The sequence below is a fragment of the Rhinolophus hipposideros genome, assembly GCF_964194185.1.
Source record: "Rhinolophus hipposideros genome assembly, chromosome: 11".
Taxonomy (NCBI): domain Eukaryota; kingdom Metazoa; phylum Chordata; class Mammalia; order Chiroptera; family Rhinolophidae; genus Rhinolophus; species Rhinolophus hipposideros.
In genome coordinates, this window is record NC_138057.1 from 65,329,680 (window position 1) to 65,354,621 (window position 24,942).

Below are 24,942 nucleotides of genomic sequence, written 5' to 3' on the forward strand. Positions count from 1 at the left end.
AGCACCCAGGTGGTAGAGTTGCGGGGCCGAGATGGTGCTGAGTGGGAGGTGAATGTGTCCTTGGTCACTTGCGACTACAGGCCAGAAGACGGGGGGCTCGCTGCAGTCAGAGAGGGACCAGGCCGGGGGCTCTGGGACTCAAGTTCAAGACAGGTCCTACGCTAGTAACAGTGCAGGGTTGAGAGCACCAGCTTTTTGTCAGAGCCGGGCTCACATCCAGCTCTGTCCTTCAGCTGTGGCTCCTGAGAGTGTCGCTTTACCGCCCTGAGACTCAGTCTCCTTGTCAGTGGAATGGGGCTGACAATGTCCAGTGACAATGCTGGGAGAGTACATGGAATGTTGTGTGCAGCACCTGTGACGTACCTATAGAAAGTGTTCAATAAATGGTGGCGTTGCAGGTGGAAGGCTAGGCATGACAGAGAACCAGAAACCAGGTAGGAGGCCAGGAGTGAGGTGCTGACATGGCTGAGAGCTGGGAGCAGTGCAGTGCCTTCCCCGGACAGGAAAAAGCAAGAACCACCCCCGGGAAGGATAGCCTCTGCCAGGGGCCACCAAGGTCCCAGAATCAGGGCAGGGCTGCTCCCTTCACCTCCTGACGCGGAGTCCCGAGGTCAGAGAGCTGGAGGCTGCCACTTACTCACTTCAGGCCTCCGCTTCTTTCTCTGTCAGATGGGCTGTCCTAAACTAGTACCCGCTCAGGGCTGCGGTGATGACCAGGTGCTTTGGACACTGTCTTTTCAACGTGGCCAGTGCTCACAATGGCCGGAGCACAATTCTGCTTCCTTCACGCGATCCCACCCCCTCACACTGAGCCAGGAGAGGGCCTTGCTTCCTGACCCCTTCTCCTCCTCCCGCCCTTCCCTTTTCCCAGCTGATCTGGGTGGTTGGCTGGGCTAGTTCTTCTTAGCTGGTGCCAAGGCTCCGCAGTCCCACCTGGATGAGGGGAGTGGGTGCGGGAGGTGGTTTTGCTGAAGCACATGCCTTCTCTCTAGAGTCAACTCTGGGGCCAGCCCCAAAACTGTTAGCACTGAGTCCACGGGTGCTAGAATCTGTTTCCAGAGCCGGCCCCCAGCCAGAGGAGCTATGGCCCTTGTGGGGTAGGACTGCGGAGGTGCTGGTAAGACTGGAATTCCAGCCTCTGCTTGGATGGAGGGTGGGTTGCTAGGCAGGCCCCTAAAATCCCTGCTAGTCTGATGGAGTGGTGCCGGCTACTGGTCCTCAGCTTCCCTCAGCCTCAGCCTGGACTTTCTGCACTTACTCCCGAGTTTGTTTTTCTTTCTTTCCATTTTTTTCTCTTCCTGTCTTAGCTGCGTGTTTTCCCAGAATTCTTATGGGAATGGGTATTTTCCTGCCCCCTCCCCCTTCCCCTTGTCTGTCAGATTTCCTGTTTTACAAACTCGCTTTGAATCCAGGCCCAGGGCTGGTGGGAAGCAGAGCCTCAGGGGCCTCCTGGCAGCTTCCAAGGACCTTGGTCACCCTGCGCCCCCATCCCTCCCCATCCTTACACCTGGCCTTTGGAACAGCTGGCAGGTGAATGCCAGGCATCCAGCCTTAAAGAGAGAACCCCTGCAGGAAGGGGACAGAATCTCCTGACCAGGCCAGCAGCTCTTGACCTTTTCAAGGCTTGCTGAGCTGGCTTCTTTCTCAGTCTGCCTGAGACTCCCTGCCTGTGCCTCACCAGGGCCCACTTCACATCTACTTCCAGGGAGTCTCTCGGGACTTCACTGAACCCCTTTTCTGACTTTTGCTCCGTTAGGTCTGTTGCTCTCATACACCTGCTCCCAGCAGCCTGGAATTGCTCTTGGGATGGGCAGGGCTGGGCCTTCTGCACCCCACCCAAAGCCTGATTGGGGGGTGTACAGAGGGGGAGTGTAGCAAGCCTGAACTGAACTGCACCAGCAGACAGCACTGCAGCCCCACGGCTTCTGCTGCCTGGAGGATGATGCAGGCTGTCCTCATTAACTTAGCACTTGCGGAGTTCCTGCTGTGCACGAAACCAGGCACAAGGGCCCGTTTCCAACACTATCCTCATGGTTTGCTCTAACGCTTGTCATGTCCTGCTTTGCTTCGGAGAGATCTGTACACCCAGAGCCAGAGACCAAGGCCTCATGCTTTGGTGCCTCAGCAGAACCTGGCATGCAGCAGGAGCTCGATAATTGCCCCCGGCTTTGTAAAGAGCATCCAGATGGCGGAGCCCTTTTAGGGGACTTCTGAAAGTAGGCGTTGCGGAGCTGCCATACACATGGGCCTCAGGCACAGTGAGGTCGGTGGCGAGCTCAGGGTCAGTAGGCAGGCCTGACTGTCCTCACCTGCCCTCTCACCTGGGAGCCCTCACTGGGTGCCTTGAGGTTCTGGTGATGGGCTGTCCTGAGAACCCCAGCACTTGCCCCGTGACGCTTGGCTTGAGGTTGTGAATGTATGTGTCCCTGTCTTCCCTCCCCTGTTTTCTGGGAAGGCAGCAATGGGGTCAGCTTCATCTCTGAGCCCTCAGCACAGGACCAGCCCTGGGCCGATGCTCTGAGAGCCCCTGGGGTAAAGGAGGAAGGGGCAGAGTAGGCGGTGGATCACAGGCCAAGTGGAGAGGTGCAGGTCCAGTGGGCCCTTCGGTAAAGGGCTGTATGGTAGCAGGGCTGAGGAAGGCGAGTGTCATCCTTCCAAGTCTCTGCCTGTCCCAGCTTCCTGCGTCGGCCTGGGTTTGCCTCCTGCTTGGCCCACAACCCAGTGCTCACGATGCCCGGGCTTAGGTAGGGACAGTGCGGGGCTAGCAAGCCTCCTTTTTGGCTCTAGTTCCCTTGGAAATGAGGGTGGCTCTGGGGTGGGGCCTGGGGGCTTCCCGACCTGGGAGCGGCTTCTGGGAGTAACTGGGCCGGGCTGTGTCCTAGATCACCATCCCGAGGGGCAAGGACGGCTTTGGCTTTACCATCTGCTGTGACTCTCCAGTCCGAGTGCAGGCCGTGGATTCTGGTGAGTGAGTGTCTTGGACGAAGCCCGCCTCGCTCACCCGACATACACCTGGGCTTTGCGAACAAGACCTTGGGACTAAAAAGGGGAGCCCGAACTGGAGCAAAGTGTCTTCTCGGTTTTCAAAATGAAAATAATAATATTTTTAAATGACCACAGATAAAACTGAGGTTTATGAAAATATACCCACTCTTTTTTGGTTGTTTTTATCAAAATGAAAACAGATTTTTATATTTTGTTTCCCAAGCATTTCAAAAAGGAACTAAACCTATATTTTCAATAATGACTGCATGGGGAAATGAATCATTCCTGAACTCTGTTTGGAATCGGTATTTTGTCCTATTCCAAGCCTGATTAACACTTAAAAGTAGGCATTCCTTCCCTACTTTTCACAAAGACTCCTTCTAGTCACAGAGTATCGTAAGAGGAGAAGCCAGGACTCGGTGATTTGGGTGACCCCCGGTGCCAGCATGAGGTTGGCACTCAGTGAAAGGTGTTGAATGCAACAAGGAAGGGTTCTGAGTGGGGTGAGAGGCCCTGGGGATGGAGGGGGGCTGGCTGAGAGCGAGGACAGCAGAGAGGTGTGAGCAGGTCAGGAAGCGATGAGGGTGAAGGTGTTCCTTTAAGGCCCATGAGAGCCACCAAGGTCAGCCCCTCACTTCACAGATGAAGAAACAGAGGGGCAGTCCTTGTCTGAGGTCACTGGGGAAGCAGGGGACCCCAGGTTGTTTGAAGGGGTCGTGGGCTTCAGGAGCCCTTGAGCGGCTTTTCTCCCCCCCCCTCCCCCCGCAGGGGGCCCGGCAGAGCGGGCAGGGCTGCAGCAGCTGGACACGGTGCTACAGCTGAACGAGAGGCCTGTGGAGCATTGGAAATGTGTAGAGCTGGCCCACGAGATCCGGTGAGAGGGGCTGGCCGTGGCCTGGGGCCTCAGACTGATGGCACATCTTCCGTCCCCAACTCTGGGCACGCGGCTTTGCCCTCCCCTTCTTTGCCCAGCTGTCAGCAATTCACTTTGCTCCTCAGGGAATCAGTTTCTTGGCCTGAAAATGGAAGGTTCAGGCTCAGAGCAATTTTGGATCCCCAGCAAATAGTAGGAAGAAGCTCTCAAACAGACCTTGTGGTTTCCGATGCAGCTCCAGGGGGTAGCTTTCTACTTTAGCTAATTATTTCTGATACCTGCAGCTAAGCCCCTAGTTTTTAAAGACTATGTCAATGTTGCAATTGTTTCAATTGCACAGGTACAAAAAGTATTCTTTAAAATGTTTGGGTCCTCTCAATTTTGACCTGTTGGGGTAGAACTCTCATGGCCCATTGTAGTTTTGCTTCTAGAATGACTGGAGGAGGGGTTGCATGTAAGAGGTTTGCTTGCTCCTCCTTGCTTACACTTTGCCCATGACAGGTGTCACTAGTTGAGTTTGGTACTCTTTCTTGTTTAACCTGGGCTTGGCTCGGCGTCCTTCTCAGCCTCTGCCGGTCAATTAAGAGTTGACCTAAGGGACCCCTGTGCTGTCTCTGCTTTACATGGCCTCTTACCTCCCTTCCTGCCCTGACATTAAGGGCTTCTCCCCCTCCCACACTCTTCCTCTCTGCCCCTGCAGGTCCCTACCCTGGCTGACATTGGTCTCTCCCAGACTCAACTTCTCTTTGTGACCCCCCACCCCCAACTTCCAGGAGCTGCCCCAGCGAGATCATTTTGCTTGTGTGGCGCATGGTCCCTCAGATCAAGCCCGGGCCAGACGGTGGGGTCCTGCGGCGGGCCTCCTGCAAGTCGACCCATGACCTCCAGTCGCCCCCCAATAAGCGGGAGAAGAACTGCACCCATGGGGCCCAGGCCCGTCCTGAGCAGCGCCACAGCTGCCACCTGGTATGTGACAGCTCTGACGGGCTGCTGCTCAGCGGCTGGGAGCGCTACACCGAGGTGGCCAAGCGCGGGGGCCAGCACACCCTGCCTGCATTGTCCCGTGCCTCTGCCCCCACCGACCCCAACTACATCATTCTGGCCCCGCTGAACCCGGGGAGCCAGGTATGGACAGCTGGTTTGGGGAAGATGAAGGGCACGGGTCCCTGTGTGAGGCCAGGAAAAGACTCAAAATTGTGTCAGGAGGACCCTTGCAAGCGGCTAGGAGTGTTGGGCAAGGAGGCAGGGTGTGTGTTAGCTCCTGGGTAGAGCGAGCAGGGAGATCTTTGTGGCCTCAGGGCACAGATCCAGGACCCGGGGGGTGTCACAGGGTGGAAGATTGCACCTTGAAAGAAGGAAAAGCTTTGTGCCAGTCTGCACTTTTCCACAGTCAGACGGGCTGCTGTGTGTGGCAGGTGGTGAGGCCCCTATCATAAGAAGTGTGAAAGCAAAGCAGATGCTGCACGATGGCATGGTGGGGTGATGGAGTGCACGCTCCGAAACATTAGTCCCAGGAGATACTCCGCGAAAAAAGTGTTCTGAGGTCAAATAAGTTTGAGAAATATCCCCTCCTCTGCCTTTTCTGGAGATTCCCAGTGTAAATGAGCTCTGAGGGCATCCTGCAGTGAAGAGGGTGGTTTAACCTTGTTTTACTCAGCATTTCCCAGACTCCCCTGATGGTGTCCCCTTTGTGGCAGGGTTGTTAGCGTCCCACAGTGCCAGTGTTCTGTGGAATGCACTTTGGAACAAACTACCATCAAGGAAGTTGGGAACTTGGCCAAGGGGTTAGACTTGATGACAGCTAACGTCTTGTTCAACTCTAATATTCTGGAGGATTCTGGGTTCTGTTCCCTCCACGCCCCCCCTCAGCTGAGTAGCAGGACAGCTGTTTTTCCCTTGTGCCCTGAGATGCTGCCTTCCCATCCCCAGGCTGAGGATGAGCAGCCTGCCTGGCTGTCCTGCCCTGTTCCTGGGGCTGAGGTGGTTCTCCTGTGTTTCCCTTGCAGCTGCTGCGGCCCGTGTACCAGGAGGATCCCATCCCTGAAGGTGAGTCTGTCCTCTGCTGCTGTGCCCTCCACGCCCCAGAGAGACTGTGAGGTCAGCTGGGAGGCCAGGCCCTGCCTCCTCCAAGGTTGGTGGCCTTCTCTCCAGAGACAAGGTCCTCCCACATGTTGACACAGACAGTTTCCTCTTGGTCCATTTTCTCCCTCACCAAACCAGTGTTTTTCTCCTTGGAGCCTGCCTAAGGAGGAAGAGAGGGGATCTTACCAGAGCAGTCTAAGAGATGGTGTTCGGGACTCTAACATTTATCCAATTTTACCAAACAACCAATATGTGTCAGGTGCTGTGGGCAACGTGATCGGCCTGCACAGAAGGGAGGCATGGAATTTGAAGCTGGGAGGTCTCAAGTTGGAGTCCTAGCTGTGTGACTTTGATCAGCTCATGGCCCCTCACGGAGCCTCAGTTTCTTCATCTATAAAATGGGACTGACATTTCTCACCTCAGGGGTTGTGGGAAGATGAAAGGAGACAGTGGCTGTGAGAAGTAGTCTATACTGAAGGTAGTTGTCTTTGAAGTGCACAGATGTCTCTGCTGTTTGAATGATTCTTCTCCTTTGGCCTTCAAATCCTGGCCCTATTTCTGAAGGGCCAGGGAAAGAGGCTGGGCTCAAAACCAATTCCTTCTCTCAGGAAGCCTGAGATATCAGTCTTGATGCTGGAGCCGGCGGGGCATCCGGGTAGGCCCCCTATGTGCCTACTGGAGACCTCTGACCCGAGTAGCTGGAAAGTTGAGACCAGCCTTGCCATGTGTTCTGTAATGCCTACCGTGGGTATGCCTGAGCCCTGCCTCTATTGCCTGCAGAATGCCCTTGGCCTCCTTCCTGGGGAGAGGCCTTCTCCCAGGCTGGTCCCCTCTGTCAGTACCGTGAAGATCATGCTGCTTAGAGCAGGGACTTGGAAGAATGCCTGTGCCTTTCGGGGGACAAGGGCTCCCGTCAGGCTTAGGACCGCTGACGGAGCAGCTTCATTCTCTCCAGGCTGGGTGTTTGGGTGCTCGGGCCTCTTCTGTTGAAAACGAGTCTGTGTCCCTGTTGGAGAGGAGTCTGATAGTGATTCAACCCTGAGTTTTTAAAAAGCTTTCAGTTGGCACATTAGGTTAGAGTGGAAATGCCTCTGCTAAATGGTGACTTCATTAAAGGCAGGGCCTGGGCTAGCTCATTTCTGTGTCCAGTGCTGGAGGTGTGGCGGCAGCAGGTACTCCGTAGAATTTCTGTTCCTCAGATGACTGAAGGAGAATGACTGCGGTTGCCTCTCAGGGTTTGCAGACTGGTCATGGTGTAAGGGAGCTGGAGAGGTGTGTCACCTGTGGTGGGCCAGTGGTTGGGAGTTGGTTCCCTCTCAGCCTGAGAGATGCCACCGAGTTTCCCTGCTGTCCTCCCCACCTGTGTCCACATTGCGATTCCCTTCTGAGAATACAGAACTTAGTGACCTAAGAAGGGCACCGTCATCTAAGCGAGGGGAGAGGGACAAGGACGGCAGTGATGACGATGTTAATAATGACAGTAACTTTCTGAATGCATTGTGTGAAGAACTTGACCTTCCTTCATAACAATAATCCTTCTGGTATCCAAGAACGTCTTTGCTCTTTATCAGGGATCAAGCCTTCATAGCGCCCAGTCCTGGGGTTTAGAGGAAGGGGTGGAATTCAGGGCACAAAGCTTCCCTGAAAAACACTCGGGGTTCTCCAGAGGCTGAGGCTGGCACCAGGGTGCCCACTTTTGTCCCCTCCTTTGACTGGGCTGCCTGCCCTTTTTTCAGGAGGGTGGGTTGGGCTATCCTGAGTGGAATGGGGTCTCGTGCCCTTCCAGGGCCTGGGGCGCCTGCCTGCCTGTGGTTGGCATGTTCCCTGAGGCTGCTGGTGTCCTCGGCATTGTCTTGTCCACTGTGAGGGCAGCCTGGCCTCAGATTCGCCACTGCTTGGGCAGGATGGCTGCCAGGGCTCACCTCGGAAGCTGGAGCAAAGCCAAGTAATTACTGTGTTTGGTCAGTGAAGCAGGTGTTAGAACAAAAAGGGTGATATGGGGGTTTGAAGCAAAGGGGGTAAGAGGTAATAGGTGGGAAGTCGAGGGATTTGCCTTTACAGAGCTCGGTAACTGGGTTCTACCTGGACTGTTTTAAAGAAAGATCCTTCACACAAATCACTTTTGGAGAGCCACATGCACGCATTACCCAGGAGTGTGTGGAGATGGGGCACGAAGGCCTGACATCCACATAGGTTAGGCTGATCCCATCTCACACCATTTACTGGCCAAATGACCTTGGGCAAGTTACCCAACTACTCCAGACCTCAGTGGTCTTGTCTATCAAATGAGGCTGAGCAGACCTTTGCCACCTGAAGGCAGAGGTGTGTTTGAAGTGGCTTATTCGTGACTATCCAGGCCCAAGGTGAAGATGCTGTGACAGCTCTGTGCAGCTGGGCTAGGGAAGGGGACAAATGGATTCTTTTTAAAGTCTGAACCTGGGGGGCACAGGGCCCAGAGTTTGGCATCAGCAAATGGTAACTTTCTCTAGTTTTGGCTCAGTCCCCGCTTGGCAGTCCTGTGGTGTTGCCTGGGATTGCCAATGTGGAATTAGAGGGGCTAGTTGCAGGCTAACCCTGTGACCCCAGTCCCCGTGTGGCTTGGGGGCTAGCATCCCTGTTCTAAGGCCAGCCCTGACGGTCGGATCTGTCAGCTTGGGGTTTGCAAGAACCCCTCCAGACTCATACTCCGGTACCGTTCACCACGTCACTCAGGTCTCTGGTGCATGCCCCCCACAGCAGCCCTGGGACAGGCAAGGCAGCAATCTGTATCATCTGCACTCTGCACTGGAGAACACTGGCTCAGAGCGGGAAGGAGCCTGTCTCTGGGGGAGCTATTGGTCAATTCAGGCGTCTTACCCAACTCGAATCCTGAGAGACCGAGGATGGGGTTGGGTTCTTTCAGCAAAGGGGCCAGGGCCTGGCAGCAAAGACCACCCCCCACTCCCCCAGGACCAGATCAGACGGGGAGCTGTGTAATTACATCCATGCATCTCTCCACCTTCCCCCAACCCCACCCCGTTCTGGTCTCAGGCTCTTTCTACTCTTCTCGATGCACCTTCCTGAAGAGGCAGGAAGTGGTTTAAATGATTATGGTTTGAGTATTGCCCCAAGAGATACACTGGGATGGGTGGTCACTTATGGGGGTGGTCGACTTGTTTTTCTCACTCCGCTCAGTGAGAAGGGGCACAAGGTAGGCGGAGGAAGCAAGTGTGAAACCTTCTGAGCTGAGTTTTTCCTCTGAGGCTGTGGACTTGGCGTTGGTGGGGAGCTTCCCTGAGACATAGCTGGGGTCAAGCCACCTGTTCAGCCCCTGGCAGCCAGGACGGGGGTGGCAGGAGGAAGCCTGGGCCCCAGGACGTGGGCTGGCCATGCAGGGCCAGGACGGGGGTGGCAGGGGGGGAAGCCTGGGCCCCAGGACGTGGGCTGGCCATGCAGGTCAGGGAGGGCAGGTCAGCTGCCCACCTGGCAGCAGGAGCTCTCAGAGGGGACAGGGGTGTGTGGCGCATGAGTGCTCCAGAATTTGCCTGCTCACACCCAAGAATCCCTGACTTTTTAGCTACCCTCTGTTTGGCTCCTCTGCCCATCAGACTCTGTTGGCAGACCTGTTGGCCACTCCTGTTCAGTGGGAGGGAGTGGACACTGTGGACACACACTGTCCAGTGGTATCTCCTTACAGAGGAATCCCCTGCCGCCTTCTGCTCTCTTTCCTGGAGCGGCGCCCCCCGCCTCTTCCTCTCCTTTTTCTGGTTAGAATGGTTTGTGGGTTGGCGGCCAAGGCCGGAGGCCCTCTTAGCTGCGCTCAGACCTAGGGTTCCCAGACTCCCTGAGGCACCTGATGAGCTTGCCTTTCCAAGCGGAGGAATTACAACAAGAAGCACCACCTGTTAGCAGCTAGCTCGCATTGTGCACCTAGAGGTTGCAGGCCCTGTTCTAAGGGTTTTACTTAGAGCATCAATTAATCCTCACAGCAACCCAGTGAGCTTGGTACTGTTGTTGAGGAAATCAGGGCTCTGGGCAGGGAAGTGAGTTGCCGAAGTCACCAAGCTAATAAGCAGAGCAGTGCCATTTGGGCACAGGCATCTGGCTTCTGCCACCGGGCAGTCGCTGCTCTGCTCCAACTGATTGTTCTAGGTGAGCCCCACGAGGTCAGATCTTCTGAGTTTTCAAATGTGAGAGATTTCCTGATGGTTAAAAGTATGAGGCCAGATTGATGGGTCTGATTTGGTCCCTGGGTCACCAGATGGGGACGGCAGCCCGCATCACAGTTGGTGGTTCCCCGCTCCATCCAAGCTCCGGGGTTGCTTGTTTCCGTGGCTGTACCTCTCGGAGGTCCGAGGGCCTGCTGCAGCCTCCCGCTGTTCTCTGCGCCTGCACAAGGCGTGGCACACAGCAGGTGCTGTCGGTAAATGGCTGTTCCCGACGAGTCTGTTCCCCGTTTCTGTAGAGGGAATGCCTTTTGCAGGGGTGACGGAAATGCCGCGTGGTTCACCCCCTCTCTGTTCCACAGAATCAGGGAACCCCAGTAAAGGGAAGTCCTACACGGGCCTGGGGAAGAAGTCCCGGCTGATGAAGACCGTGCAGACCATGAAGGGCCACGGGAACTACCAGAACTGCCCGGCCATGAGGCCGCACCCCCCACACTCGAGCTACGGCACCTACGTCACGCTGGCCCCCAAGGTCCTGGTGTTCCCCGTCTTTGTTCAGGTGAGCTGGTGGCTGGCTTCACGGGAGGGAAGAAAAAGGGGGGTCCTTCCCCCCATCACTCAGGTAGGAGGGGAGGAATAGGGGGTCCTTCAGGTAGGAGGGGAGAAGGAGGGGGGTCCCTCACCCTGGGACTCAGGGATGGTGCCTCGTTCCAGGATTGGGGGCCTCCTTTATGGAAAGACAAATAGCTTTAGGTGCCCAGGATTCGGGGGGTTATACTGAGGGAGGACAGGTCTCCAAGAGGGGAAATAGGAGAGTGGGGGCAGGGAAGCCCAGCAACAAGGGGGTCCCCTCCCTGCCCCCCTGAACCTCCCCTTTCTCTGTGGACGGGGCAGGCACACTGTAGCTGCTGTGTTGTTCCAGGACCTCGGAGTTGCAGCTCCTGCTTGCTGGCGCCTCCAGTGGTTTGTTGTTTGGAAATGATCGAGGGAGAGCCTGGAGATCTGGCATCTCCTCTGGCCTCCTGGGTCTTGGCAAACATGTCTGGCCAGTCAGTAGTAGCTAGTGGCCTGAGATTCACTTAGATCTCCCTTCTCCTGCTTTTCCCTCTTCTCCCCTCTCTGCCTCCCCATTTCCAAACCTTCATTTATTCCATCACCCGGATATAACCAGTGTAAGCATTTAGGTGCCTTTGTGTGTGTGCTTATACACAGTAAAAAGAAAAACACATCTTATTATACATTTTATATCCTGTCGCTTGTTTTGAAAATGAAAATTGCAGCACAAACATTTCCCACATTACCAAATACTCTTTGAGCCTGTGTTTTGTAGTGATTGCACACTATTTTGTTATACGGATGTACCATGTTGACTTAACCAGTTCCCTGTTCAGACACTTCTGCTATGTCTACCTCTTTTACTATTATTGTAAATAATTCTGTGATGAAAACCCTTGTGCATGAATTGCCTCTCTGCTTATTTCCCTTGGAAGAGATTCCTAGAAGTGAAATGACTGAGTCATGGGTCATAAACATTTTAAAGGCTCTTTATACATGCTGACAAATTGCTTTCCATAAAGACTTGATTAGTTCATCCCCTCATCAGCAACGTAGAGGTGACGTGGTCACGAGGGCTTCATTTCTGACCATTATTTCCTTCTCTGCTATTCCTGGCATCTCATTCTAGACCTGTCACTGCCTAGTGGGTCTTAGAACTCGCAGTTTTTAGGACCCAGTGCCCCTCTGGCCGGTGACACACCTCCCCCAGACAACTCCCTCAGTAGGGCCTGCCCTTTGCCTTTCTCTTGGTCTCTTTCTTGGGATTTAACCACAAAGGTCTTGGCATTCATGGGGGTTATTTTTTGCTTTCATGTTTAAATTTTTACAAAAAAATTAAAATTTTGAAAATGTGATAAAAACTTTAAAATTGTAAAATATATAAACCCAAAACGACATCACACCTAAATGTAAAATTTAACAAAAAATTATAAAGTGGATATCCACTAAGGTAAAGAAATAGACCATGGCCACCACCCATGCCAGAGACTGCGTATGTCTCTTCTTGATGGACGGCCCTTCTCCCCAGCAGACATGCCCATTAGCCTGACTTTATGATACTCATTTCCTTACTTTTCTTTAGTTTTACCATCTATGTGTGCTTTCCTCACCACGTTTGGTTTGGCCTCTTTTTGAATGTTACTGAATGAAACCATACCGCATGTATTCTTTTGGGCCCTACTTCCTTTGCTTCACATTATTTGTAAGATTCACCCAGGTTGCTGTGTGTAGTTGACATTTATTTGATTATCTTTTCTCCAGAACCTTGCTTGTTGTCAGGTGCCTGGAAGCCATGTTATAAATGTGCTTTCACGAGGATAAGCTTTGCTGGGTAGTCCAGAGCTTACGGAGCTTTCTCTGGGCTGGGCAGGAGGTGGGGGCTCCTCAGTAGGTACGGGGTAGGGTGATGGGGTAGGGGAAGGGGTCTGGGTGAGAACTGCTTCCTGGGAATTGATAGCTGAGGAGTGTGTATGAATGTAGAGCAGGGACTGGCCTGGCTTTGAAGGGAATCAAGTGACTGAATCTGGCATAGTTTGATATCCTGAGACCTCTCTGGGGATATCCTGAAAGCCTGGACGTAACAGCAGGGACCAGCTCGTCAGGACAGATGGGGGAGTTGGGCCTGGGAAGCCCCAAGAGCACAGTATAGTGGGAGAGCCGAGGGGAGGAGGGCTGCTACGTGTGGTTGGACTTCCTGCCGGAGTGTAGCTCTCACGGTGAGGGCTGGTGGGGAAGGTGGCAGCAACAGTTCCGCCCAGGACAAAAGCGTCTGTCTTTCTGTTTCCATCTGTGTCTGTGGGAGTGTGTGGGTTCTTGGGGTGTGGGGAGGACAGGCAGTCTTTTCTGTGTCTGGCTTTGCCAAGCCATCTCCCCCCACCCACAACCATCTCCACGAGGCCTCTTTGAACTGCTTACTTTTTTTCCCCCAGCCTTTAGATCTCTGTAACCCTGCCCGGACCCTCCTGTTGTCAGAGGAGCTGCTGTTGTACGAGGGGCGAAACAAGGCTGCTGAGGTAAGACTTACACACCATTCCCTGGTGGGGTTTCCTGGTGGGCTGCATTGGCCATCCTTCAGGCCGCTAACTTTTCTCTCTTCCTGATGGTCTTAGAATTGTATAAGCTCGGGGTAGAACAAAAACCCTGAAAAGTCTTCCATCCTCCTTCATGCCTTCCTTACCAAATGGTGACCCGCTTTTTCTTGTACATTTCCAGTGATGGGGAGCTCACCTCCTCTCAAAGCTGTTGTGTCCATCTTAGATAGTTAGAAAGTTTTCCCAGCCACTAAAGATGTCCCGTTGTTTATGCCAACTTTCTCTAAGGAGCGGAGAGATGGCCGTTCACTCCAGCTGTGGTGAATGACTTTGTAGGTGAGAATTTTAGAGGAGCATCGCTTAGGTTTTCTGGGTCTGCATTCACTCACGTCCTAACTCCTCTTCTAAGGGGTAAGTCTGTTATTTCTCCCGGGCTTTAGCTCTGCCAGCAGAGGCCTGCGTGTGGAGATCATGCCCTCTTCCGGGGAGCTGGCCCTTGCTGCTGTCTGATGGGGGAATTGCACTCACCCACACAATCCCCAGAGCTGACCACGCTCCAGCGCAGTCCTGTGAGCTTACATCTACGGGAGCACAGAAGTTGGAGCGCTGGGTCGGCAAGGCTACCTAGGGGCCTTGCAGAGAGGGGAAGGGGCTTGCTGCAGGTCAGGTCCTGACTGAACACGGGCAGTGTGTCTTGGCTGTATTGAGGGTCAGCTTGAGGTAGTGTGGAAAGATCAGGAAACGCGAGGGCAGGAAGCATGTAGCCAGCTCCTGCTCAGCTGTTGGCTCACTTGTGACTTCTCCCTTCTTCCTCAGTCTTCTCATCGGAACGGTGGGTGTGTTGTATATTTGAGGCAGCTGAGATCCGCTGACCTCTAAGGGCCCGTTCAGCCTCAGCATTCTGGGACAGTATGTATAATTGTGGTTAAAGCAGGAGGCCGCTTTTGTTTTGTTTTATGAACAAGCAGACCAGAACTCATATAGTATTCCCAGTGAGCGTCGTGTCTTTCAAGGGAGCCTGCGTGCCGATTTCTACCACATGGGCCTTGCTCCCTGCAGCTCTGGACCTCTTGGGAAACTTTCTTAAGAACCTTGGCATATCTTCTGAATTGCCTCCATGGGAGTAAAACTTCATCTGCTGAGGGGGATTTGAGTTTTAGGAACAAGAAGTCACTGGGAGCTGTGCTTAGTGAGTAAGGGTATGATGAATCTAAGGTGGCCAAGGGTCAGAAAGTGAGGTGGGGCTACACATTCAGAAGATTCTGAAGAGGGCACTGGGAAATGACAGCCACCCTGAAATCCATACATATGTCTAAATTTGCTCTTTTGTTTGTCTGCTCACCACTGAGTCTGCAAACCCTGAGCACGTGCTGTGTTACCCTCTCTGTGTGTGCATTTTACATACTAGATCTCAGCTCTTGCATCCCCAGGACAGGCACAGTTGTCCCCACTCTATAGATGAGGAAACTGAGGCTCCAGAGAGATTAACTGGGACCTGAAGTTCTCAAGGCTTGTAAGAGACGGAGCCAGGATTAGTATTCATATCGCTGGCTCTGGCTCAGCCGGGCTTTCCATGCTCCCATGCTGCCTCTGGCCAGTTTGTTTACAAACAAACTAGCAAATGCAAGCTGAAGCCACAGCCTGATTACAGTCTGTCCCCAAACTCTTTGCCTTGTGGAGCTTGGAGCCTTAGAACAAAGAGACCCTCTTTTGAAGATTAAAAGAAGTGATTTGAAGACAAGCAAGATAAATATATTTCTTTTTCTTGAAGTATGCTAGGAAGTATGTTTATCTTAGTATCCTGTCATGTTATGCAGGCCAAAAATATAAACCAGTCCAAGAGAGGCTTGGATAAATTTGTAGAATTGCAGTGTTGCTTAGTCCTCAGGAGCTGTCTGTTCTGAGTGCAACCCTGGAACTTCCAGCTGATGGTTTTCCAGCCAGCCCTTGAGTCTGCAGAGACAGTCCCCTCCAGGCATTGGTTTTGTTACCGGAGAGTGCTAACTTGTAGGAAGTTCTCTCTTACATTCAACAGGAATCTTTATTTCTGGAATGTTCGCCCTTGGTCCTTGGTCCTGTCTCTGCTCTCTGAGCACGCTCCGGTTTGCTCATGTCTGTGAGCTGATCCAGACCCACACCAGGAACTGCCCTCGTTACACACCCTCCCAGAAGTCACAGGCTTCATTAACGTGCCCTGAGATCAAATCAGAGTAACAGAGGAGCCTCATTTCTATATTCAAACACTAGTTACTGGGCATCACAATGTAGCCAGGCCCTGTGTGAGAGTTTCCAGGACTACTGTGGGCCCAAGACAGACACACCCTCACTCCACACACTGACTCATTGAGTTTACCATTAACTAAGGCCTCAACGTCTATTTTGCAAACCCTGCCCTTAGTCCAGATTCCTGGAGGAAGCTTGGTTAGGGCTACTTGGGAGAAGTGACCCTCCAAGTTGCAAGGATTCCCTAACCACGCTATCCCTCAACCCTTGACTCTGGTCAAACAGATGTGTCCTTGGAGCAAGTGCGGGGAAGACACCTAGTGGGCAGCAGGTAATTGGGCCATGGAGATGGGCCGCTGTGGCTCCTGCTGGAGCAAGGTCAGCAGGATGCCAATGAGATGGGAGAGGGGCCCACCTACGATCCCCTGGCATGCGTGCCCCCTGGCCTTTCTTCCAGCTGTGTGCCAGCTCTGCCCTTTCCCTGACCTGACCTTTGGGGAAATTCTTCGTTCATGCCTTAATCACTTCCTGTCTAGACCACATTTCCAGTTCTGGGAACTGGGGCCAGAGCAGCAGCCTAGGGCTTTTTTCACCTTGCAGTTGGGCACTTGTCATCCATCCAGTCCTCTCTGGGACTGGGATATGTTTCGATGTTTTTTAGACTCCTGATAGACTGTCTCGTCCAACCGTTCCCCTGCCAGCTTACCTGTGGGTCCACAGGTAACCCTTGAGTGGGTCGGGGAGCTTGAGGGTTTGCTTATGTTTGGCTGCTTTCGAGCCTTGTCCTTTCCACGGCGTGGACTTCAAAGACCTCTCTTTAGACAACTAACCCCTCAAATCCTTCTGAGCTCTTGGATCATTTTTTTTCCTCTTCCTTAACTTCATTTACTTTTTGGTCTCCTTTGCTCTTCTTTTTTTGGTCCCTGCTCGGATTCTTTCACATTCAGGGACAGGACAACTGTAGACATATTGCTGTTTCTCTGTATAGTGAGCACTGTAGGGTCAGCCAGACCTGGGCAATGGTCCCTGGCTGTGTGGCCTTGGACAGGTCACTTAAACTCTCTGAGTTTCAGGGTCCTCATCTATAAATGGGGGAGGGCAATGCTGAGGATCCACTGAACAGAAAGTAAGTGCTTAGCCAGTGGAGACTTCTGTTGGGCTCAGTTGGGACAGGACTGTGGTGGGAAGGGGTTTGGATAGAGTCATCGCCGGGATCCCTTCCAGTCCAGGGTCCCTTCCAGAGCCCTCCTGTTTGGTCCCCTTAGAGGAGCCCGAGCCCCGTGAGAGAGCCTCCCGCTCAAGGATGCCTCTTATTATCTCTGTGGCCCAGATTCCCTCACACCTCTGTGTTTGTGTTACTCACAAGAAGCCAAGCGGTCCTGTGAAAAATATTTATATATTAAATTACAAAAATAACTGATTCTCATTGCAAAATAATGCAAATTAAGCAGAATTGTTTGAAGTAAAATCCACTGCCTAGAGTGAAGAGCGTGGTATCTTAGACATTTAAAAAATGTTAACATATAGATAGATTTATAGTTTTGTTTCACAAAATTGGATTATACTTGTAGGTATTTTTGCACATTGCACTATTGTGACTTATGATGGACAGATTTCGGCTTCTGCTCACATAGCTCTGCTTTATTCTTTTAGTAGTTGCGTCAAACTACCATCTGAAGATGGCACAATTTATCTTCTCCATCCTCTCTTGATGGGCGTTTATTCCATTTTTTTCTCTTGCCCTTCTCTTGTTTATTTTACTATATTCTTTTTTCTGTGTCATTCCCACCCCCCCACTCTCATTAGTTTATGTATTTTTATTACAAAAATGTTGAGAACATCCTTATAGGTTCATATATATATATATATATATATATATATATATATATATATATAAATACATATAGCCTTGTAAATATTTCTGTAGGATGGTCTCAGAGGTGGAGTTGTTAGGTCATCTTTATCAGTCAGATAGCTAAATGTCAACATGTTGGCTTTTTAAACTTCAATGACAATCCAACACACACTCACTGTGGCCCTTGCTAGTGCGTGCCAAGCTTTCCTGGCTGGTGCTTCTTACTTCAGAAGAGATGAAGTGTCAGATTTTGACACCTCAAAGGGAAGTTCACCTAATTAATCATATTTGGTTTTCTTCGGAGAGTCTAAAATTGGATTTTATTGCCCTGGACTACAGGCCACTGCAGGATTTACAAAGCAAAGAACAGTGTAATCTTTAGTGGCATTAGAGGATCAAGTGAATTTTTGTAGCACAAAAATATGCTAAGCATGCCTGTTGGTTTACCTATAATGCCTAAAAATAGCTTTCTCACTTATTTTTGGAGCAGCTAGTGCATAAAAGAGATAAAAGTTATGTACATGTCTGTATTGGAGCGTAAGTAACTGGCTTTTTCTCAAACTGATGGCGCATTACTGTGGTTAAAATTACCCGCAAGGAATTTGGTAACCTCACATTGCAGGGTGCCTCAATTCATAGCCTGCACAGAGCTTATGAAAGGAGCCTGTGAGGGAACCAGGCAGGGTCTCTCCGCCTGTTTGCACAGAGGAGAAAACTCAGGGGACTTAACCAAATTTTCATGGCTATTTAGTAGGATAGGAGCCTCATGACTTCTGATTCCAAGCCCAGGGCTCTTTCAGCCAGATGTTTAGAGGAGAATGCAAGCAGATGTGGAACATTCTGCAGCTCATGGGTGGCTCCAAGCCAAGGGTGTGGGGCTGGAGATTCCAGGGGCTTTTGGCCAGAGAGGTGAGCCTCTGGGGTGCCATGTGCCACAGAGAATGAGGGTCATTTTCTGTTCTGTTTATTTTTTCCTGCTGTGCGGAGTGGAGCTGTAGAAAACCGTAGGGCACAGGGGCGGTCTCCATTGCAGGCCAGGTCTCCATTCTTGGCTGAGGCCACACGAAGTCTGCTCCTGGTTCTGCCTGAGGTGATGAGGACTCCTTACCTGGGCCTCTAAGGGAGGTTGTGGCCCTTGGCCTCTGGGACAGCTGAAGAGCCAGTTCTATGTGCTCTCGCCTCACTCAGGTGACGCTGTTTGCCTATTCGGACCTGCTGCTCTTCACCAAGGAGGACGAGCCGGGCCGCTGCAACGTCCTGAGGAATCCCCTCTACCTCCAGAGTGTGAAGCTGCAGGAAGGTATGTGGGTGCCGAGATGCCTTGGGCCTCCTCCTCACTTGTGCTGAGTCCACTGCTCTGGGCAGCCTGGATGCTCAGCCCCTGGGGGTGCTGGGCTGCCAGCCTCTGGGGTGCTGAGCTGCCAGCTGTCCGTGAGGCATCTGAGCATGTGCGGCCAGGTCCTGCCCCTGGGCCGGTGGGGTCTCAGACACCGACGTTCCATTCTAGGCTGGCAAGCCTCCCTGTACACTCTGAGTTTTGCTGGGAGGTTTCTGTTCCGGGGACGTTCAGGGAGGCTGTGGAGAGGAGTGGGAAGAGCTTTGGATTTAGACCTGTGCTCAGATTTTGGCCCTGTCCCTCCGTGCCTGTGTGACTTTGGGTAAGGTGCTCAACCTCTCTGAGCCTGTTTCCTGGTGTAAATGTGGGATACTAACAGTATCTCAGAAGGTTGTTGTGAAGATTAAATTAGGTCATATACGCAAAGTGCCTGACCCACACCAGGTGCCCAATAAATGCTAGTTGCCACCACACTCACCACATATATCCGGGACAAGAGACCATTGCTCCTTCTCCGCTCAGCCGCGTTGCTTTGACCAGAGCCGGAGGAAGCTAAGCACGTGTGGCTGGGGGCTGCTGAGCAGGAACACGTGGGAGTGTGGAGTGAACCTCTACCCCAAACTTTCCATCGTGCCCTCCTCCACTTGGGGACGGGAAGCCAGCTGGGAGTATCTGCTGAGCGGTTTGGTTTGGCGCCTGAGGTCTCTGCTGAAGGGGCTCCATTTCCTCTCCCAGATTATGAAAACAACAACAGACCTGTTTGAGCATGGGTGACAGGGGCAGGGAGGAAAATATGACCCAGCGAAAGAATTCTGTTTTGACGGGTTTTGCTCCAGGAAAACTTCCTGCCTGTTTGCAAACCCGACGTGTGTGCTTGGCCCTTGCTGGCCTTCCTCCTTAGACACCAGGCAGTGTGAGAACCTCCACTCTCACTGCCCCACAGGAAGTCACTTATAACTTCTTCTCTGCCTTTGGCTTTCTCCTGCCCACTGACCAGGGCTGCCACTGAGGGGAAAACGCAAGTTACCTCATTCGAGGCCAGCCCCTCCCCCGGGTCAGTGGTGAGGAGTAGCCCTCTGTGCAAGTCCAGCTCAGACCCTGGCATTGCAGGGAGCTGCCATGGGAGGGGGGCAGGTGAGAGCTGCTGCCCTTGGTGTCCTGCTGCTGTGCCCTTTCCTTTCTTCCTCACACCAGCTTCCTCTACATGCCTACTATCGTGTCACTCCCACCCACTGCGCGCACATACGTATGCCCTCACGCTGTATAATCCCTTCCTCTGTGCATCTGCTCATCTCCAGCTCAGACAATCTGGGACCCGGTCAGCTGTGAGGGGGACACTGGCGGGCCGTGCTTGGTAACAGGTTGGTAGATTATAGAACCAAACCCTTACCGGTGGGCAGTGCTCAGCCTCCTGCTAAAGGGGGGGAGGGAGAAGAAAGGGAAGCTCAGAATGGTTGTGCTTTGGGGAGGGGTTGGCATGGAAGCAACCAGGGCAGTGGAAGAGCTGAGGGTAGCAACTGGGAGATTGGGGTTTGGGCTCAGTTGTGCTGCTAACGTACTATGTGACTTCAGCTGGCTCTTTCCCTTTTCTGAACTTCAATTTCTCTGCCTGTGAAACAAGGGTTGGGCCAGTCTTTTGTGTTCCCTCCCAGTCCTGATGTCCCCAGACAGACCCTGAGGTGGCTGTGAGAAGCTGGACAGTGCCCATACGTATGTCCTCCCTCCCCTCCTGGAGCCCCCAGACCCAAGGTTTGAAATTAGAAGCAGGATGAGCTCCATCCTCCACTGAGTGCTGGATGGTCATGGTAGGTGCTGTGGGGCCTTGAGGTGTTGAGCCCATGTGAGTGACAGCCTTGCAGGCATGGCTTCCTCAGGCTGGAGACCACATCCTCTCCCCGCAGCTGGCAGGCTCAGGGTAGTCAAGACCAGCACTCCTCAGGAGAGGTGACCAGGCCATCAGAGCCCTGTGGGTTGGCATGAGAGAGGTGTGTGTATGTGTGCGTGTTCGTGTGTGTGCGTGTATGTGTGTGTGCGCGTATGGATGTATAAGTCTGTCCTGGGCTTGCTGGGCAGGTGATTTCGTGCACACAAATTGCTTTGCCCTTCTCCAGAGTGCTGGTGAGCAAATACAGTGAACATGGCTCTCCAGGGAGCCCATGAGCTGCAGAGAGCAAAGGAAATGGCTCTGTGACACTGAGCACTCAAGGTGCACATTCCACCGCTTAGAATTCTTTCCAGGCATTGGCGGAGCCCTCGCTTTCTCCCCCTCCTGCTCCCCTGAGATGCTGGGCTTGTGGGCAGTGGGGGTTTGCAGGAGTCCAGTGCCTTCTGCAGTTGGATTTGGAGCCTCAGAGCCCAGTGTCCTGAGTCCAGGCGCCCAATTTCCTGCCTGATTCCCTTGTGCCCTCAGAGACCCACTGCGGCAGCAAAGGCCTTGAGTGAGGCTTTTAAGAGATTCATTTCGGGCTCAGCTGCAGCTTCTATTGGCCGAATGATTTCTTGTTAACGTGGCTCACACTCCTAGGTTTCTTTGGGGCAAAAAAGATGGTAAACAAGGAACACGCCCAGCCTTTCCTGCGGGCTGGGACTGGTGAGGGTTGTTCCCTGGCCGGGGAGAATCTGCCCCACCCAGGGACCATGGAGTCCTTCAGGCGACTTGTCTGAAGGGGGCTTAGCTCCTCTGGAAAAGCATACTCCCAGGGTCTAGCACGGGGCCCAGAACATCATGGGGCCCAAGGAATGTTTGCTGGGTGAATGACTGAATGACTGAAAGGAGAACAGAAGCACTGCTTCAGCTCGCGGGGCCGGAAGTATACTCTTCCCGCTGGGCTCCTGCTGGTGGCCCCTTAAACCTCGCCTGCCCTCCTCCTGCCCAGCTTCGCTTCCCCAAAGCTTCAGCGGGGCTGCCTGCCTGCCTGTGCAATGGGAACAGGCGGAGAGCTGGCGCTAACAATTGGGACATCTCCGGTCAGCCGGGGCCCATTGTGGTCTCTTCCTGCCTCTGCCGCCCACTGGCTTTGCTGCTCTTTGTGTTTCTGCCTCCCAGGCGGCCAGTATCCTGCCCACAGTGTGTCTTCCTGGCCTGCTCTGGTCTGTTAGGATGGTCTGGAAATGTCCAGCTGAGTCTTGGTCTCTCCATCTACCCTGGGGAGTCAGGGGGCCCAGTCTTGGAAACTCAGCTGTTTAGGTCGCAGCCGCTGGAATGCTTGGCGTTAAATTTGGGTGACACTTTTCGAGCACATCCTCAGAGCCTACCTCAGGGTGGGCTGCCAGGGCGAGAGCAGTGGGAGGAACACATTTTCACTTCTGGAGCGCATGGCCTGGCACAATGCCAGTGATATAAACTGGTGGTGGGGGCAGAAGTGTGACATAATGGTCAGAACACAGGCTTTGGAGGCAGGTAGTCCTGGGTTCAAACCTCAGCTCTGCTGCTTTCTCACTGTCTGCCTTGTATATAGTTGTTTCCCTCCCTGGGCCTCAGTTTCTGCATCTGGAAAATGGAGACAGCAACCCTCTTGGCTTGTCTCACAGGGTAGAGAGGGCTTGGTGAATGGCTGAGTTTGGGATCTCAGGCCAGGCTTGCGAGGGCTCTGAGAAAATGACAGAGGGGTCAGACCTGGGCAGGAAAGCCCTCTCTGGGCCCTACCCGGCCCGTGACCGGGGATCCCCCTGCATGACCCACACGTTCTTTGGTGGGAAGCAAAGCCCACCCAGGAACCAAATGGCTCCTTCTTACATTTTAAAATGGCCAAAGCATTTGGAGTGTTGGATGGAAACCCAAATGTGTGCTGCCTCCCTGTCCCTTTTCCTTGACACCCCTTTTCCACACCCTGGAGAGTCCAGAGCTTGATTTAATGTTCCACAAGGTTTTCTGGTGGGGCTGAGGTCTCTCTCCCGGGTCAGCTCCCTTGCAGCCTGCTTTCCCACAGCTGTGGCTCCCCGCTGGCACCTCCAGAGGCTTGTCATCCTTTCATGAGCCTCTGAGCCATGCTGAGCACTGCCCCCATCCCATCGTTCCCTCCAAGTGCTGCCAGCACAGAGCTGTGATGTGGAGGGGACTTCCGTGAAGGTTTGGGGTAATGCAGGAGGGCAGTGGCAGGCAGTGTTACAGCACAGATAATTTAAGGCAGTTGTCAGCCATCCCTCACCATCGGGAACGTGTTCCGGGCTGCATTTCTCCAACCTCGGCCTCCTGTCTTGGCTTTTCCCTACCTCTGAGAGCCTTCTCTTCTATCACTGCCAGCTTCTAAACTCCAAATTTCTATTTTCTTACATAGATCTTTTTGTATCTCCCTTGGCACTAAGGTCTTCTTCTGGAAAGTCAAAGTCCCAGAGTATTTTCTTAAAAGAAACCACCTCCGTTTGTTTCCATCCTCAGCAACATAAGGAACTGGCAGAAGCTTTGAAATGACAGGTTCCTTAAACATGACAGATTTCTTAGGCAGGGCTCCCTCCCTCCCTACCCACCTCTAGGTGAGGACAAGAGGATTCATTCTAAGTCCAAAATGAATCCCATTTACTTAATGCGCTTTTTAAATCTGGCTCTGCTTGGCACCCCTGGCCCTAGGCATGATTTTGCCCAGGGAACTGCCCACATGCCTTCTCTGAGGGGGCTTGGCCTTCACTCACAGGAGGGTCCTCGCTCTGCTTTTCTTAGGAATACGCTGGACCCACTGTCTTTGTTTGTACCTAGCCACCTTTACTTCACAACGCATCTTACAACTTCTTTGATGATTGATTTGATCCAGGTATGCTTGGAGAGGGCTACTTTGAGCCCAGCACTGGGCCTGCGTCCTTGAGGAGGCAGACGCATTTGAGAGGAGGGTGTATAGGGGTTCGGAGTGTGGGCTCTGGAGCCAGGCTTCCTGGGTATACATCTTGGTTCTTCCCCTTTCTACCTGGAGCTTGTTCCTCAAGCTCTTTGTGCCTCAGTTCTCTCACTGGAATCATAGGTGATAACAAGCCCTGCCTCACAGGGGGTGTAGTGAGGGTTGAGCTCTTACAGGTAAAGCATCTGGCACAGCGGTTGGCACTCTCAAGTTCTATGGCGCTTTGTGTTTGCTGTGCTGTACGGTTGCTTCCCTGCAACATGACAGCCTGCCTGCTGAAGTCTGTTGCTTGAAATACAGGGATTTATTAATACTAACCATCCCCGATCTGTACCCAGATGAGTGCCCACGGGAGAGAGCTGCCAGGTCGTGGGCAGACCGCAGCAGTCAGGGCAAGTATCCTGGAGGAGGGGCGAGGCTTCTTCGCCACACCTGCTATCCCTTGAACACACCTTGTGCTTTTCCATCTCCATGCCTTTGCCCATGCTGTTCCCATCTCCTGGGGTGCCCTGTACCTGGCAGTTTCATGCCCAGAGGGGACTCCTGGCTGCCTCTCATGGGGTGAGATCTCAGCATTTCTTGAGTCCAGCTGACCTGCAGGCAAAGGCCTTATAGCTGCGCCTTAGTTAGTAAGTGGCATTTCCTCCAGGGAGTTCCCTGTCCCCTGTTCCTGCTTCTTTCTTTGTCTTTTTCCAGGAAGTACCACACACACAGCCCTCTGTGTGTGACAGCGCTCTATGCACCAGCAAACTGCTGAGACTGTAGCCAATTCTAATGCAAATCTTACTTTTTTCCCCAAAGGTTCATCAGAAGACCTGAAATTCTGTGTGCTGTATCTAGCGGAGGTGAGTCCTTCCCTCTGAATTTGAGGAGAGAGATCTGTGACCTGGTGTTTGAGGGGTGGTTTTAGGCAGGGTTATAGTCTAGGGTTCTGATGCTGCCCCCACCCCACCTTGTGCAGGGGTCCTAGGCAGGTCCTGCATGGCAGTTTCCTCCCTGCCCCTGTAGCTCTCACCTCTGTGTAGAAGAGCAGCGGGCACGAGAGTGGTTAGAGGGGACAGAGGACACTGATCTCCCGCTTAGGACTTCCTGCTCTCTCCATAGTGAAGGTGTGGTCTGAGCTGTGCCTCTCCATATTTATTTATCTGGGAGCCCTTCCTCTGGAGAGTACCCTGATTCCTATTCCTGCTTCTTTCTTCCTCTTTTTCCAGGAAGTGCCACCCATGACCCCTCCTAAGGGTCTTATCAGTGTTTCAAACGGCCTGAAGATGATTGTATTAGGTTGGTGCAAAAGTAATTGCGGTTTAAAAGGTTAAACATAATAGTGAAAACCACAATTACTTTTGTACCTATCTAATACCTTTACCTAGGCCAGACAGTACAGACTAAAAAACACATCAAATGCCTGTGTTTTGGGCTGGAGTGATACCCGCTCAGTGTGATTGGTGTTCCTGGGTATTTCAGTCTGATCAGAAGCTCGGATGGGCCGTGCTCTGCCTTTGTTGAGCAAAATTGGGCAAACAGCTT

The 24,942-nt window shown here is 52.8% G+C and overlaps 1 protein-coding gene across 10 annotated transcripts in view; it reads left to right on the top strand.

Annotated features, from left to right (window-relative positions):
- The window catches only part of RGS3 (regulator of G protein signaling 3), a 139,186-nt gene that overhangs the window by 56,353 nt on the left and 57,891 nt on the right, over positions 1–24,942 (top strand). For 7 of the 10 annotated variants that reach the window (XM_081065281.1, XM_081065293.1, XM_081065295.1 and 4 more), the window contains 8 exons: positions 2,883–2,964; positions 3,754–3,859; positions 4,633–4,984; positions 5,866–5,905; positions 10,449–10,645; positions 13,071–13,154; positions 18,439–18,550; positions 24,217–24,260. In XM_081065281.1, the coding sequence (XP_080921407.1) occupies positions 2,883–2,964; positions 3,754–3,859; positions 4,633–4,984; positions 5,866–5,905; positions 10,449–10,645; positions 13,071–13,154; positions 18,439–18,550; positions 24,217–24,260 (1,017 nt within the window). Of the gene's footprint in view, positions 1–2,882; positions 2,965–3,753; positions 3,860–4,632; positions 4,985–5,865; positions 5,906–10,448; positions 10,646–13,070; positions 13,155–18,438; positions 18,551–19,929; positions 19,948–24,216; positions 24,261–24,942 lie in introns of those variants that run through there. The other 3 variants (XM_081065290.1, XM_081065294.1, XM_081065287.1) reach the window with 2 other exon arrangements.